Source organism: Hydra vulgaris, chromosome 12, assembly GCF_038396675.1.
Source record: "Hydra vulgaris chromosome 12, alternate assembly HydraT2T_AEP".
Lineage (NCBI taxonomy): Eukaryota > Metazoa > Cnidaria > Hydrozoa > Anthoathecata > Hydridae > Hydra > Hydra vulgaris.
The window spans coordinates 29,722,501-29,739,260 of NC_088931.1; the positions used below are offsets into that span (position 1 = coordinate 29,722,501).

A 16,760-nucleotide genomic window follows, 5' to 3' on the forward strand; every position below is an offset into this window, starting at 1 on the left:
TCCTCTCTGTCACTGGTTTACGTGAGGTATATTAATGAAGGCAAATTTAAAGATAAGTTTCTTCTTTGCAAACTACTTGAAACCATAACTACTGCACTCGATAAGTTTGATGCAGTTGGGTTTTTTTTTCAAAATCATGGCATCCATTGGGAATTGGCATTCTGACATGGCATTCTGATGTTTGCACAGAAAGGGCTCCGGCAATTTTCGGATGTAGGTCTGGATTTTAAAGTTTGGTAATAAATGCATCGTCGAAAGTTATCGGAACTCACTGTTTGATTTATCGACTAGTGTTAGCCGCGAAGACGCAAATTTCAACAAAAAATTAAAAATGTTGTGAAAGTCGTGAGTTTTAAAACGTTTTTTAATCAAAATATTTTTAAAATTTTTCATGATACAAACTCGTTCATAATTTATTTGCTATTTATATTCTTTTATTATGTTTCCTACTTTTTGAGTTTACTTAAAACAAACTTAATTGTATATAAATTTTTGTGCAATTTTTGGCATATACAGTACATCTTGTTCATATGAATAGGGTGCACTTTTTCATGTAATACTGTGGACAAAACACACACACATACACACACAAAACAATAGTGCATTTGATTTTAACTTACGAATGACTGTTGCTTTTTGTGAGATTGGTCTTGGACATAAACCGATGAGGGCGCATTCAAAGTTAAAACTGTACAGACTTCCACTAATCAATGAAGCCTAACGAATTTTAACGCTATTTTGATGCTTAACCTGCTAACTATGCATGTAAGGATGTCCAGTATTTTACAAACAATGCTGATGATGCGTCGAATATTAGGGAGATTGAGATTAATCTTCTACAGTTGGTTTGTTAATGATTGGGAAAATACCGTGTCCAAACATATTGTCAAAAATTTTTTAGCATTAGGGAGTTCATTATGTTTTAAACTATCTATTTTAAGGTCACCAATGAAGAATAAATTTTTTTGTTCGTGATTATTTTTGATAAAGATTCGTTGTAAATAATTTGAATGGTATCGCTGCCAGTTAGTCTATAACAAGTAGAAACTATAATATTTTTTGAATTTTTAATTATCATTTAAATCGTTAGAACCTCAATCTAACGCGACGAAATACTGTTGAGAAATTACCTACCGGTGTTCCATTAGTCAAAATCAAGTAAAACAATTGATTTTAAACAGTGTGAAAACCCCATTTTTTCTAAATTGTCTTTTATATGGTTACTTCATTTTGACAATAATGGTAGCTACTAGCTTGCATTAAAACTTTTTTGAGAATAAAAAAATACATAATTAAATTAAAATTATCTGCTTTTCATTCAGTTTAATTCCGTCAAGTTTTCTATACAATTTTTATAGTAAAGTTGTTTTTACTCTTTCGGTATCAACTGCTTTTTAGATCGGTATCACCTGCTTTTTACTTACACCTTTCGGTATCACCTGCTTTTTAGATCGGTATCACCTGCTTTTTACTTACACCTTTCGGTATCACCTGCTTTTTAGAACTTGTTTCCGACTTTTCTTACTTTTTATATTAGCTAAAATAAACTAATTAAAGAATTAAAAGTCATAAACAACTTCATTAATGAAAATATAGTTAAATATAAAAGTTTGCCAATTCTCATAGCACCGAAAAGTAAATGTATACTGCTTGATTATTCGAACCTACGCTTTAGAACAGATTTGGTCATTATTCGAACCTACGATTTAGAACAGACTTGGTCATTATACTTTAGTTTAAGTTTTTGAAAAACTGACCAAGTATGCAAACATAAGTCCAAAACAAGAGAGACCCTTTAGTGTTTATCATACTTAAAAACAGACTTCAAAAATGAATTCAATGGTAATTAATGGCTTGTTTTGTCATTAAATTTAATGTTAATGTTAACATGAGTTTAAATTGCATTTTCACGCGATTTGCGTGGTACTCTGCAAATAAATGTCTATTATTACGTTAAAACACAGAAGGAAAAAAAAAGAAAAAATTTTATATAGCGTATTTTGTACATTTTAACTGATTTTTCAGGACATAATTTAAAGTTTCAAAATTTGTCACAGTTTTCTTAAATAATCCTCAGATTTTGTTACTAAAAAAATCCTTAGATTTTGTTACTAAATGTTGAAAAGTTACTTACAGAACCCTCCAATTTCTGTTTCATTTTTGAAGTATTAATTTTAGGTTCTACTCAATATTTAATAACAATCAAATATTTAAATAATTTTTATCTAGAGTTTCTATTTGCAATTAAAGTTATTTGATTATTATTTTTTTTATAATAATATTTGAAAAAAAACAACAACATTAAACTGATTCAGTAGATAGAATAGAATAAAAAGCATTGTTCATAAAAGTTTGACTCGTGGTTTTAAATGATGATTAAATCTCTGAAATAACCATAACTTTCTAAAACCACCATTTTCAACTAAGTTTTATGGCGAGTTTTGATTTTGATAAATAAAGGGCTGTGGAACATTTCCAGTTTTGATTTTGATAATACGAGAAAGACTCAGAAAAAAATAATAATATAAAACAATAACGTAAAACAAATGCTTTGAGAAAATCTACTTTGATCAGCCTTTTTAAAAATGCTTATTTGAAATATTGAATAACTGGTTTATGTCTGATCAAAGTAGATTTTCTCAAATCATTTATTTTGCGACATCAGTACTTTTTCTTTTCAGCCATATGTTGAGAATAATAAACCCAAAAAATTTCTTCGATAATAGATTCATTTGTAAACATTACAGTTTACAAATGAAGTAGTGTACGTCTAATATGAACTAAATAGCTAAGACAACATTTCGTCGCGTCGACAAGGTTCTAACTGATTTTTTTTATATTAGAAGAATAGCAAATAAATCTTTTTTTTTTAATTAAATTTAAAATTAAAAGTTTATTTATGATATTTTTTTTTATTTATTTTTATACCATCTAAAAGTAGAATACATAGAATATAAAAAAATAATATAAATAGTTTAAATTAAACTTTAAGGAAAAATTGAGAGATTATTTTCTAAATTCTCCTAATATAAAAAACTTTAGATGGAGCCTTGTCAAACAAACGCGACGATTTGTATTAATTTTACAATTAAATTATTAGCTAAACCATTTTAAACGTTTTTCTTTTTAAAGTTTTGATAAATAAAATAAAAAGAAAGTATTTACGGTCACTCGTTTGTATAGCATTGTTTCAATAACTAATCACTTTTTTCTGTAAGCTGAATAGTGTTGAGTAAACACATATAAATCCCTCGGACTTATGGTCAGCATTCGGCAATGCAAACACCAAAGTGTTTGAGGTTGGCAATTTCTTCTCGACCTTGTGTTTATATTGTTATGGTGTAAATAATGTCGTTATTTCTATGTAGACAACCTTTTTCTTAAATTTTTTTTACCTTAAACCTTAGGTTTTTATTTCTAATTCCGAGGGACGAATAGATTTTAGATCTCTGAGGTCTAAACATTTTTTTTAGGCCTTCTAACAAAGCCTTCCGCCTTATTAAAAATTTTTTTATGAATTTTTTTCTTTTATTTATTTATTTATTCTAATTTTTTGTTTTGTTTTTATATACATTAAAAATGTTTCAACTATCTTTAAAAAGCAATTGGCAAAGTATTGTAAAACGTTCGAGTTAAAATTAAATGAATTATGAAATATACCCAACCATAAATACGTTTCAAGTCACATTTACAAAACCTAATTTCTTTCAAGTAATTAAATTTGTTGAAACTAATTAAAACTCAGAATAAAACGGCTGAGTAAAGAAAATTACCAAACAAAAGAATTTCCGACAAATTCCTTTTGCCCTCACATAAAAAGTTTACATAAAAACAACCCGTTTCCTATCACAGGAAAACTGAAAGTAAATTTTTCAATAATAAAATGTTCTAAAAAAATACTACTGTACTTTAAGTTTCCCATTTGAGATTTTTCCAGTAGAAAAAGGAATAGGTTTAAATGATTCAGAGCTGCAGCAAATCTTCTCTTGAACATTTATGAATCTCACAAAAAACATTTTTCCTTTTTTTAAGTTTTGTTGAGAGGTTAGAACAACCAATGACAATATAAGAAAGTAATGTAGCTATGTTAAATAAAGAAGTAAAACTAAATTAAACCAAATACACTGTTTCTTCTGTTACGTGTTTGTTTATCCTATATCTCCTTTTTTGTGTAAAATACGCACGAAACATTAAAATTTTTTAATAACTGTGAATAAAATAAACTTCAATTATCGTTTATTATCTTAAAAAGTATAAAATTATTCAGTACATAAGTTAGATTATATTAACAACAACAATAAAAATTATATAAAAAACATTATGCAAAAGGAAAAACATCAACGATAGTTGGAACCATTAGCTTCTCATTTATAACTGAATACTGAAAATTCCAGCCATAGCAAGAAGCTCCTTAAAAAAAAAAGTATACATATATATATACTATATATATATACATATATATATATTATATATATATATATATATATATATATATATATATATATATATATATTATATATATATATTATATATATATATATATATATATATATATATATATATAAAAATATATATATATATATATTTATATATATATATATATATATATATATATATATATATATATATATATATATATATAATATATATATATATATTTATATATATATATATATATATATAAATATAAATATATATATATATATATATATATATATATATATATATATTATATATATATATATATATATTTATATATATATATATATATATATATAAATATATATATATATATAATATTATATATATATATATATATATATATATATATATATATATATATATATATATATATATATATATATATATATATATATATATATATATATATATATATATATATATATATATATATATATATATATATATATATATATATATATATATATATATATACAGTAAACGCTCTATATAAGCAACCTCTATAAGCAACATTCTTTATAAGCAGCCTCTATACAAGCAACTTTTTTTAGTTCAACTGTTCTGTATAAGCAACTTATTTTTTTAAAGCTAAATATTTGAGTTAAGTTTAGGCTAATTCAGAAGTAAAATCAGCTGTTCACAACAACATAACCTCAAATTATGAAAAATTCTGTTATTGGAATATAATTGTGTTTTTTGCTGCCAGTATTGAAGTGAATTTCTGTTAAACAGAATAGTTAGATAGTAATTGAATGTTAAATAGTAATTGAATTTTGATAGTTTTTGTTGATCAATAAATTAATCAACTCAACCTCAGTTGTAAAAAATTAACCTCAAATTGTAAAAAAATAACCTCAAATTGTAAAAAATTCTGTTAATGGAATGTTTATGTTTTGTGCTGCCAGTATTGAAGTGAATTTCTCTTAAATGGAAGAGTTACTTGAATTCTTTAGTTTCTGTTAGATAGTAAATTGATTAATATTTTTGTGCTTTAAATTCAACTATAAAATTTGAATCAGAAGAAAAAAATTCGTTCAATATTGGTAAAAGATAAACTATCCACTTTAAAGGACATTAAAAATGGTGAGAAAACAAAGGACGAATATAAAGTTGTAATGAATATAAAGTTGTAATGAAATATAAAGTTGTAATTAATATAAAGTTGTAATGAAATATAAAGTTGTAATGAATATAAAGTTGTAATGAATATAAAGTTGTAATGAAATATAAAGTTGTAATGAATATAAAGTTGTAATGAATATAAAGTTGTAATGAATATAAAGTTATAATGAATATAAAGTTGTAATGAAATATAAAGTTGTAATGAATATAAAGTTGTAATGAAATATAAAGTTGTAATGAATATAAAGTTGTAATGAATATAAAGTTGTAATGAATATAAAGTTGTAATGAATATAAAGTTGTAATGAATATAAAGTTGTAATGAATATAAAGTTGTAATGAATATAAAGTTGTAATGAATATAAAGTTGTAATGAATATAAAGTTGTAATGAATATAAAGTTGTAATGAATATAAAGTTGTAATGAATATAAAGTTGTAATGAATATAAAGTTGTAATGAATATAAAGTTGTAATGAAATATAAAGTTGTAATGAATATAAAGTTGTAATGAATATAAAGTTGTAATGAATATAAAGTTGTAATGAATATAAAGTTGTAATGAATATAAAGTTGTAATGAATATAAAGTTGTAATGAATATAAAGTTGTAATGAAATATAAAATTGTAATGAATATAAAGTTGTAATGAATATAAAGTTGTAATGAATATAAAGTTGTAATGAATATAAAGTTGTAATGAATATAAAGTTGTAATGAATATAAAGTTGTAATGAATATAAAGTTGTAATGAATATAAAGTTGTAATGAATATAAAGTTGTAATGAATATAAAGTTGTAATGAATATAAAGTTGTAATGAAATATAAAGTTGTAATGAATATAAAGTTGTAATGAAATATGAAGTTGTAATGAATATAAAGTTGTAATGAATATAAAGTTGTAATGAATATAAAGTTGTAATGAATATAAAGTTATAATGAATATAAAGTTGTAATGAAATATAAAGTTGTAATGAATATAAAGTTGTAATGAAATATAATGTTGTAATGAATATAAAGTTGTAATGAATATAAAGTTGTAATGAATATAAAGTTGTAATGAATATAAAGTTGTAATGAATATAAAGTTGTAATGAATATAAAGTTGTAATGAATATAAAGTTGTAATGAAATATAAAGTTGTAATGAATATAAAGTTGTAATGAATATAAAGTTGTAATGAATATAAAGTTGTAATGAATATAAAGTTGTAATGAATATAAAGTTGTAATGAAAAGTTACTAAATTTACAACAAGTAGAGCAAAAGAAAATCAAGAAAATTTAGAAGAATAGCTGATGAAGCTGTCGAAGCGCATGTGAATCAGAGTATGATTAAGCAAATGAAGATAATAAAATATAGTGAAATCGACGATTCAGTAATGATAAAATTAAAGGCACTCGAAGTCTTACAATGTGGAGCTAATTCATTTAGAAATAAATTTTAGAATTATATTGATGAAAATGGCTTTTTGCCTAAACAAATATATAATTGCGACAAAACTGGTCTCTTTTATAAAAGCTTGCCCAATAAAACTAATGTTACAAATTTTGAAAAATCCGCTGCTGGAAGAAACGCAATGAAGGAAAGAGTAACAATTATGCCATGCATAAACGCTACAGGTATGCATAAATTAGATTTGATGATGAGAGGGAAATCAAAATCTCCTCATTGCTTCAAAAATATGAATTCGCCATTACAAATCATCCAAAAATGCTTGGCAAACATACACTTTTTAACGACTGGTATAATGATATATTCATACCTTCAGTAACTCGACACTTGGAAACTAAAAACCTTCTCGTAAAAGCCCTTCTCTTAGTAGGTAGTGCAGCTGGCCATGGGTCTGAGAATAATTTTACTGATAACCCGAATTTCAAAGTTATGTTTTTCCCCTTAATAACACATAATAACACACCATTATTGCAACCACTAGATCAAAATGTGATAAAATTATTAAAAACAGCGCTATCGCAAACATCTACTCGGATGTCTTGCAGCTTTAGGTGCAGAAGATCGAATAGTTTCAGCACTGAAAAATATAAATTTGAAAGATGTTATTTATTTAGTGGTGCAGGCATGATATGAAATTCCCGTGTCAGTTATACAAAATTCATTTAACATCTTTTTTCGTCAAGCGATGAAATTCAATACAACATTCCTTCCAATCACTTTTCAGAAGATGGTATTCCCTTGGCAAGATTGTATAATTCGATGTTTAATTAATTTTTATATTATCAAAACAATTTAATTTATTCATGTAAAATATTTTACTATAAAAACAATATTAAATATTTTCATAAAATAACAAAAACCTTTAACTCTAATTTTAATGGTCTGTAAAGTTATTTTTTATAAATTATGCGTTGTTTACCTCTAAAATTATATTAAGTGTTTTCTAGATTCTGATGTGCAAAGGTGAAAGAGTTATTTTAAGTAGAATTATAAATAAGTTTAGGGATAAAAATAATAAATTCAATAATTAAATCAATTTTAGGATAACTAATTAACTTTTGTAATATGTATTTTTGTTAATTTTTATGATTTAAAGAATCACAAAAAATTTAAAGTTTATATATATGTATATATGTATGTAAAATATATATATATATATATATATATATATATATATATATATATATATATATATATATATATATATATGTAATTATATAAATATATAATTTTTATAGATTAATATATGCTATGAATAAAATAAAAAGGACATGTAGTAATTCTTGCACAGGCGGCATAAAAGTTAAAGAACTCATTGGTCTTGTTGCTGATTTGTTACCCTCTGAATTACCAACCCTCAGAAATGTTTTGCAACTACTGCCAAAATATCATCTTGTAAAGTTAGCTAAGTCTAATATTTTAAGAAAATTATTATATAATACATTTGTTTTCTACTCTTTCATTATTATAGCTATTTTAAATATATATATTTTTTATTTAGGTTGTTGCACAGTATAAAAAAGTGAATATCAAACTGTTTGGGGAAGAGTGACAAATACTCAAAATGATAAGTTATATAACGAAATTGATGCATTTCTTCGTTGCAAACATAGTATTAAATACATGGAAGATCCAACTTGTTCTGACCCAAAATGTTCTCATTGTGCTATTATTCCGATCTGTAATTGTCCATTAAGTTTAAAAATTCCTTAAATAGAGCTGAAATTTATCAAAGCTCAGAGATAGAAAGTTGGAATGAAAAGTGTGTACCAAATACATTGTAGAGATAAAAAAGAACATACTCGGCTAGCTAAGCAATGCAAAAGAAAAGAAAAAACTTTAATGTTTAAAAAATTAGAGGAAAAGAAAGTAGAGTTAAATAATAACAAGTTTTTTTAATGAAGAAATAGAGGTAGATGGGATTGAGAAAGCAAATGAATCTTCTAACCAGTTTATGGACACCAAAATTGACGACGGAATAAAGCAATCTGTCATCAATACAAATCACTTTACTTTTCTTGCTTAAACAGTTTAAAGATACAGAACAAGTAACAGAAAGGCTGCAGCTATTTCTTTTGCAGTTCTTATAGATCTTGGGATTGTTAATGAAAAAGGTAATAAACTTATTATTGGCCATCACAAAATTCATACAGAAAAGAAAAAAGTAATGGAAAAGCTCCAGACAGAAGATTTACAGTTGTATCAGTCAGAAGAAATTAAAGCCTTATTTTTTGACGGTAGAAACAATTTAACTCTTTTTTATAATCAAGATAAAACAACATTAAAATATTATTCTAAAACGATAAAAATGGACTTCTACACTGTCACTAGTGAACCATGTGGAAAATCTCCTCTCCTCTTAAGCCTGGAGTAGGCAAAAATCTGCGTTCATAATAGCCAAACCTATAGCAGGTTGGTGTAGAAAATTTGATATAAACTTACAGTATATTGGAGCAGACTCTACAGCTGCTAACACTGAAAGATAAGGTGGGGCTATAAAAAGAATAGAGGATCTTTTAAATAAAAAGTTAACATGGATTATATGTATGCTGCATACTAATGAGCTTCCGCTTAGGCATCTTATTCAGGAACTAGATGGTAAAACAACTTCTAGTAATGTGTTCAGCGGAGTCGTGGGTAAACTATTAAATTGTGCTACATTACTTCCAGTAGCTCAGGCATTTCCAACAATAACCATTGGTAAAAGACCAATTGAATTAAATCAAGATGTGATTGATGATCTTTCAACTGATCAGCTATGGGTATAAAATGATTTTGGCTATATGTTCAGGTAACATACCTATAGATCTTATAAAGATGGAGTGTGGTCCTGTAAATCACAGCAGATGATTGACCACTGCAAATAGACTGATGTGAATTTGGGTATCAGTTCATGGACTGTCTGGGCAAAACTTTATTACTTTAAGTCGTTTAGTTAAATATGTTGTTGGTGTTTACTATCCAATGTAGTTTGATATAATGGTGAGGTGGTCTTTTATTGAGGATCCAAGACATGTTTTAGAAACCTTAAGATTAGTAAAAATGCAAAACCAGGTTACCAAGGATATTGTTGAAAAATATGTCATTTCAGGAGCCTGGTTTTCTCACAGTGAAGCTGTTCTAGCCACTTTGCTTTGCAGTTCTAAAGTGGAAGAACGGATTTTTGCAATGGATTGTATTCTACAGATCAGAAGAAATTTCGACAAAGGAGAAACATCTGTCCTTATCAAGGACTCATTCTTCTTATTTAAATATATTTGTTTCATCTGAGCAGGTTGTCATCACCATAAACTCTTACTTAAAAACAATACAAAAAAAAGCAACCTAAAACAGATGATTATATAATTTTTATATTTTGAAAATGAGTATATATATTTCTTAACTTATTCGATCTTCACGAATTTATATTTTAATTTATACTAAACAGGGTCCATAATCCATAAAAGGCTCGTTTTGCGGGTCTAATCTTCGTATAGTTTTTTTATTTTTGATAGGGTTAAGCCAACATTTTTGATATTTTGATATCCTGCTATAAATGTGGCAAGTAAGGATAGTAAATAAAAAAATATTGTTATCTAGGTTTGATCTCAACCCAACCACCCCGCCCCTCTTTCTTTAAAAAATCTCTAATAAACTAATTTTAAAAAAAAAATTTTCAATTATTATTTTGAAATAGATAAAAATTTAATGGTAGTTTTTGTACTTTAACAAAAATATGTTGTTAAAAAATATATATATTTTAACAAAAATATATATATATATATATATAAATAAAATTTTATATACAAATATTATAAGGTAATAAAATGTAAATTACAATTTATTTTTTATTAATTGCGACAAAATAGGCAATAGCAAAAAAAAAAAGAAAAAAAAAGGTTATTAAATTATTTAACAAAAGGTTAACGACTAATAAAATGGTAACTTTTATGTGAAAAGTGATACTTTATAATGGTTTAACTGTTTGTTCATATCTGGATTTTTCCATTTAATGAACAAACTTTCCTTAATCTTAAGCTCAAATTTATTGGAGGCAGAATCCAATATCGAGAAACAGTCATTATTATAATTATTAAAACAATTATTGTTAGCATGGAGATGTTTGTATATGTGTGAGATTTTGTCTCTCCTGTAGTGTTCAATCATTCGTGTTTTAAGGTGGTGAGAAGTTTTGCATATATAACAGGAATTAAATCCTGTGCATACAAATTTATAAACAATGGATGATTTGAACTCTACAGGAAGAGGATCCTTTGGAAAAAACAAGTTCTTTCATTCTACAAATATATGTATAATATATATATATATATATATATTCACCATTTGGTATATTGCTAATATACCATTCTGAAGAACTTAACTATAAGTAAACAAATCATAATGAAGAAGCAATAAGAAATCAAAAAACAGCTTTTTCTTAACATACAAAATTTCGAATTTTTTGTAATTCAAAGAAAAAAGTTACGCTTATACAATATAATATGTTTTGATTCTGACAAATATTTTCCGGAGGAAAAAGAAATTTCATTACTTAATATTGTTTAAAAAATATTGTTTCTTTGTTGAAATCATCACACAAACTTTGATGTTATACAAGTTGCAAAAATCCATTTTTGAACAAAAACGTTGACTTTTTGAAAAAACTGATTTTTTCCCCATTTATCTGGTGATTGCGAGAAACATGTTAACATATTAACTTTGAGAAGCTTGAAAAGAGCCTAAGATACTGATGAAATATACTTAGCCACTGTACTATTATTTGCTTGCATTGATATTCTTGGTAGTCCAGACATGACAGGCTTTCCAAGTTGGTTATTTCGTTAGTTTTCGAAAACTTTTGAGCAAAGGCTGGTTTTGCTTTAATGGTGTTTGGGAAGAAAGCCAGTGGAAGTTCTCTCCAGTAAAGTATCAGATAGACCTAATATCAACCCCATTGTCAACTTGTTATTTGAAAATTGTGAGATCTTTAATCAGATTCCTATTCCCAAATACATATTTCTAGTTGATCATTGATCCAATAAAAAGTCAAAATGTTCATTCCTTGAGACAACAGATCACTTTGAATTGTTTGCATCAGCAGCAGATGCATCTTTTTTTTTAATTCTTCTTGTTTCGTTATTCAAAGTGATGTATATATATATATATATATATATATATATATATATATATATATATATATATATATATATATATCTAGTAAATTAAAAACCTTCAGTTCTAACTCAAATAAAACCACCTTCATAATATCCCTACTTTAAAAGTAGTCTGTTAAAACAGTCCCAACAATCTTTAACTTTTCTTTGTCAAAAAAGAAATAAAGCACTCCCCCCCTTTCCCTTTTCATATAAATACAAAAATAACAATACTGATATAAGAAAATATAAAATACTCTACAGTTTTACCTGTTTAAGTGTTGAAGTTTTAAAAACAGATTATTCAATACTTGAACTAATAAACTTTAATCATACCATATTCTCCTTGCTTGTTTACAACAACTAGAGCTCCTTCAAACTTTTTGTAATACTTTACAATTCTTCTTAATGCATCCTCAGCAGCCTCAGTAGGAGACATTCCATGTCTCATATTCTCAACTGCTTGATAGCTAAAGTAATTTAGACTTTATTTCATTTATAAATAATACAACAACAAAATCATTAGGCATAATTATATAAGGTTTCAATATCAAAAAAAATTATTAATCATAGAAAATGTATTAACCTAGGTAAAAATCTCATCATAATATCACCATCTCCAGTAGCAACTGCAGCACCAATATCATTGTCGACATATGCACCTGATCCAGTAATAGGAGAATCACCTACCCGACTATATAAAAAAGTTTTCATATAAAACTACTAAAAAAACCATCAACAACCAAACATAACCAATAACCATCAACAACCAAACATAACCAATTGTGAAAACATCTTAACTGTAGCATTGGAACAGGTTAAAAAATCCTAATTTTGTCACGGAAAGAAATTAATACACTAAATTGTATATAATTTCTGACCCCCCACATGTTACAAACACAAGATTTTGAGTTGCTCTCTTAAATGCTACTTTAGCCCGAAAAATACTATAGTATGTATTTTGGTGTAACTATACTTTCTGCACGTAAAACGCTCACTTCAGATAGGATATGACCTCAGAAAATGTTTATGGGAGCCATTTTGTCAACATACATAAAAATGATATTTTCATTCTCCTTGTCTTCCACAGCCTTTGGCATTATGACTATAGTTTTAGCACGATTTTTAAGTAAATTGTCCTTATTACTCCTTAATATGTGATCTTAGTTTGCTAATTAATAACACATTTTTTCTTCACTGTTTATGACGTATTGCTACTCTTCGAAACCGGGGTCAGAAATTAAGTTTACACTTTTTTAATGTTTAGCATTTTGGCTACAAGAAATAATCAGCATTATTTTTATTTGCCATATTTATATCAGTGATACTTGATGTCTGTTTATGATTTACATTAATTACTCTGTGTGTATTTATATGTATTATATGTATATGTTACTAACATGTATTATATAACATGTGTTTTTTAGCAATTTACTCTGAAAATGAGTTCTGATAAACAGTTACTTTGTCACCGAATTTAAGTTTTATGTAGTCAAGGATTAAGCATTAAAGAAATCACTAGACAGTGTAAAGTTTCTTGAAATACTGTAAGGAAGTGGGCAAGAAAACAAGAGGGTGACGTCACAGATGCTCAGCAACCTGGAAAGCCAACAAAGTTTTCACCAAGAACCAAGGACAAGGTCAGAAAGTGGGTCAAAGACAAAGTCGGAGTTGGAGCGAGAACTGTAGCTAAGAAACTGAATTTTTCAGACAGTTACAAAGAAAGAGGAAAAACAATTTCACACAGTGCTATCAGTAAATACTTGCGCAAGACCAAATGGGGAAAGCATGCCTATACACAGAAAGTGAAACCCATGTTGTTGCAGAAAAACATCACTGATCGCGTAAATTTTTGTACTCGTTTGCAAGAAGAGGGATTCGCAGATGACTCACCGGATGAGAGTCCAATTGAATTATATCCGGCTCCAAACCGTCAAAATCAAAGAGTACGTACAGCAACACCAGAGTCAATACCTTATGTTCGACGTCCGAAATTCGGTCTCAAGATTATCATAGCCGGCGGCATTTCTCGATATGGCAAAACTGATCTGGTTGTTGTTGAGCAAAATAAAACTGTTGATGGAAAATATTACCGTGATATTATTCTACCTGTGTACAAACGTGCAGCTGATGATAAGACCATCTTTGATGCAAGATGGAGCAACTTGCCACACGGCAAGAGCAACAATGAATGTGATCAACAGAGACTTTCCAGCAGTGTGGACCGACTGGCCTGGCAACTCGCCTGACTTAAATGTCATCGAACATATTTGGTCAAGACTCCAGGACAGTGTTTTACACAATCCTCGACCTCGTAATCGTGAACAGTTGATCAGACGTGTTGAACAGGAGTGGGCTGCCATTACGCAAGAAGAGTGTTTTCGCCTAGTAGAAAGCCTGCCAAGGAGAATTACCCAATGCATAGAAAGAAATGGACATAATACTGATTACTGACTATTAACATATATTCTTTGTCTAATTAAATTGATATGACAGTAATAAAATGGTATGTGTTGAAATACCGTATTCTTAAACCGAGATATAGGGGGTCAGAAATTATGTATACACCCTGTATATATATAAAAAAAGAAGATTTAGATGGTGATGATAATACCTAACAAAGTACCTAACATAATACTATAATATAAAAACTAACATAATACCTAACAAAGAAATAATAACTGGGGTTAAAGATATCATTTGTAGAGCATTTTTAGTTATAGGCATTCAAAACATGTAGCGGAAAAAACAATAGAAAGGCTCTAGAATGAAATTTCTACTTAGTGTATGGAATTTATCAAATTGAATAAAGATACAGATTCAATTTTTTTCAAACAAGGATGAGATATTTAAGTTAAAACTACAAAAGTAATATTCCTTTCATGCCTGGGGAATAATAACTTTTTTATAGATAAAGTTATTATTCCCCAGGCAATATTACAAAATTATAGCTATTTTGAAAATTTTATGACTTTTTTTGTTTGTCTGTAACATTAATAGGCTGCCAGTTTTAAAAGACTTTCTTCTATTGAAAAAATGTTTTTTTTTTCCTGATGACATTCAATGCAAAAAATCAGACAAGGTTTTAAGTTGTGCATTTTTTTTAACTTGTTTTAATTTACTGAACAACTTACCACTTGTTTCGATCTTTTTGTTGTTTATATAAAAAAAAATCTTTAAAATTAAAATCCAATGAAAATAGAAATCCAGTGAGTATTAATAAACATGGTTAAAAATGTAAGGAATTAGATCATATATTTGATAAAAAACGAAAAAAAAAAAAAATAAAAAAAAAAGTTATTTAAAAGTTGCAGGCTTCTACCATAAACACAAAGATTTTCTAATTAAAAAGAAACAAACTACAGATGAAACATCATGTTAACATTTATACCTGTTTCTTATTAATAGCTCTTTCTCTGTCCTATTTTAACTTAAATTTAAATTCTTTTATGAATTTCTTCAAAAGTTCTAACTTGGTCTTCTTTTGCCCTCTTTCCTCTTTAAGGTATTATTCTTATTATTATTTTCCTTCAGTCTACATAAATATAACTTCTGTCTTTATAAACGAGGCTTTCCCATATTATATTAAATTAGTTCTAAAACATTAAAAAAAATCCTAGTTTATAAAAAAGTCTGTAACAGCTGTAAAAGAAGAATGTCTCAAAAAATAATGAGAACCAAAATTATGAACTGCACACATATTTTATGTAGAAACTCATGCATGTAAATGTTTAATCATTTTTTGACCCTTAATATGATTGTAATGGAAGAACACACAATTTTTATAGAAGGACATTAAACTCAATTCTCATTTAAAATTTACCATGTACTTGCTTGATCAGCAATCAAATCTTGGTAGAGTCTGTTAAAATCTAATACTCTGGGGAAATTAAGAAAGACATCACTTATATGGCTGATAAGACAAAACTTTAATTCAAGTTTGTCAAAAAAGATAAATTTTTTCTCATAAAATGTAATGCAATTTTTCTTGTTGTCATCAAGGCAAAGAAAATGCACACCTTCAGAGATAAATTTACATGGGTATTTCTAAAAATATAAGGAAGTATTTTAAAAAACTAAATTTATTCTAGATTTTCCAAATTCAATTTATTCTGTTTGTCTTTTTTGTGACACTGGAAATGATTAAAGGGTGATATAGAAGTCTTGGTGTAAGAGCCAACTCAAAGACCTACCTTATTTACTATCTAAACATACAGTTTAAAATTTAAAATAGAAAATTTAACTATTCTGCTAATGAAAAATGTTCGAAGAGCTAAAACATGAGTTCTTTTTTTACTTTTCAACATGTCTCTATTATTAACATTTAAAGCAAAAGAAAATTTAATTTAAAATTTTAACTTAACAATTTTCTAATTTTTTGTGCAAAATCAATTATTTATAAATTACAAACCCAGCAATTTTAAAAGTAGCGCCATTAGATGATGTACCAGCTACAATATCACCATCTTTGTTTATAGCAATCATACCTAATAAAATTAAATAAGTTCACAATTACATACTTTGAAATTTTATTTAAAAGCCAGACTTTAAATAATCTGAACAGATATTTT

General features: G+C 26.7%; 1 protein-coding gene across 1 annotated transcript in view; it reads right to left on the reverse strand.

The window, feature by feature from the left end:
* Positions 1 to 4,229: 4,229 nt before the first annotated feature.
* The window catches only part of LOC100205957 (N(4)-(Beta-N-acetylglucosaminyl)-L-asparaginase), a 39,243-nt gene continuing 26,712 nt past the window's right edge, over positions 4,230 to 16,760 (reverse strand). The window contains exons 9-12 of the mRNA XM_065812854.1: positions 16,601 to 16,676; positions 12,776 to 12,883; positions 12,526 to 12,659; positions 4,230 to 4,410 (exon numbers count right to left, since the gene is read on the reverse strand). Of these exons, the coding sequence (XP_065668926.1) occupies positions 4,319 to 4,410; positions 12,526 to 12,659; positions 12,776 to 12,883; positions 16,601 to 16,676 (410 nt within the window). The 3' untranslated portion in view covers positions 4,230 to 4,318. The remainder of the gene's footprint in view (positions 4,411 to 12,525; positions 12,660 to 12,775; positions 12,884 to 16,600; positions 16,677 to 16,760) is intronic.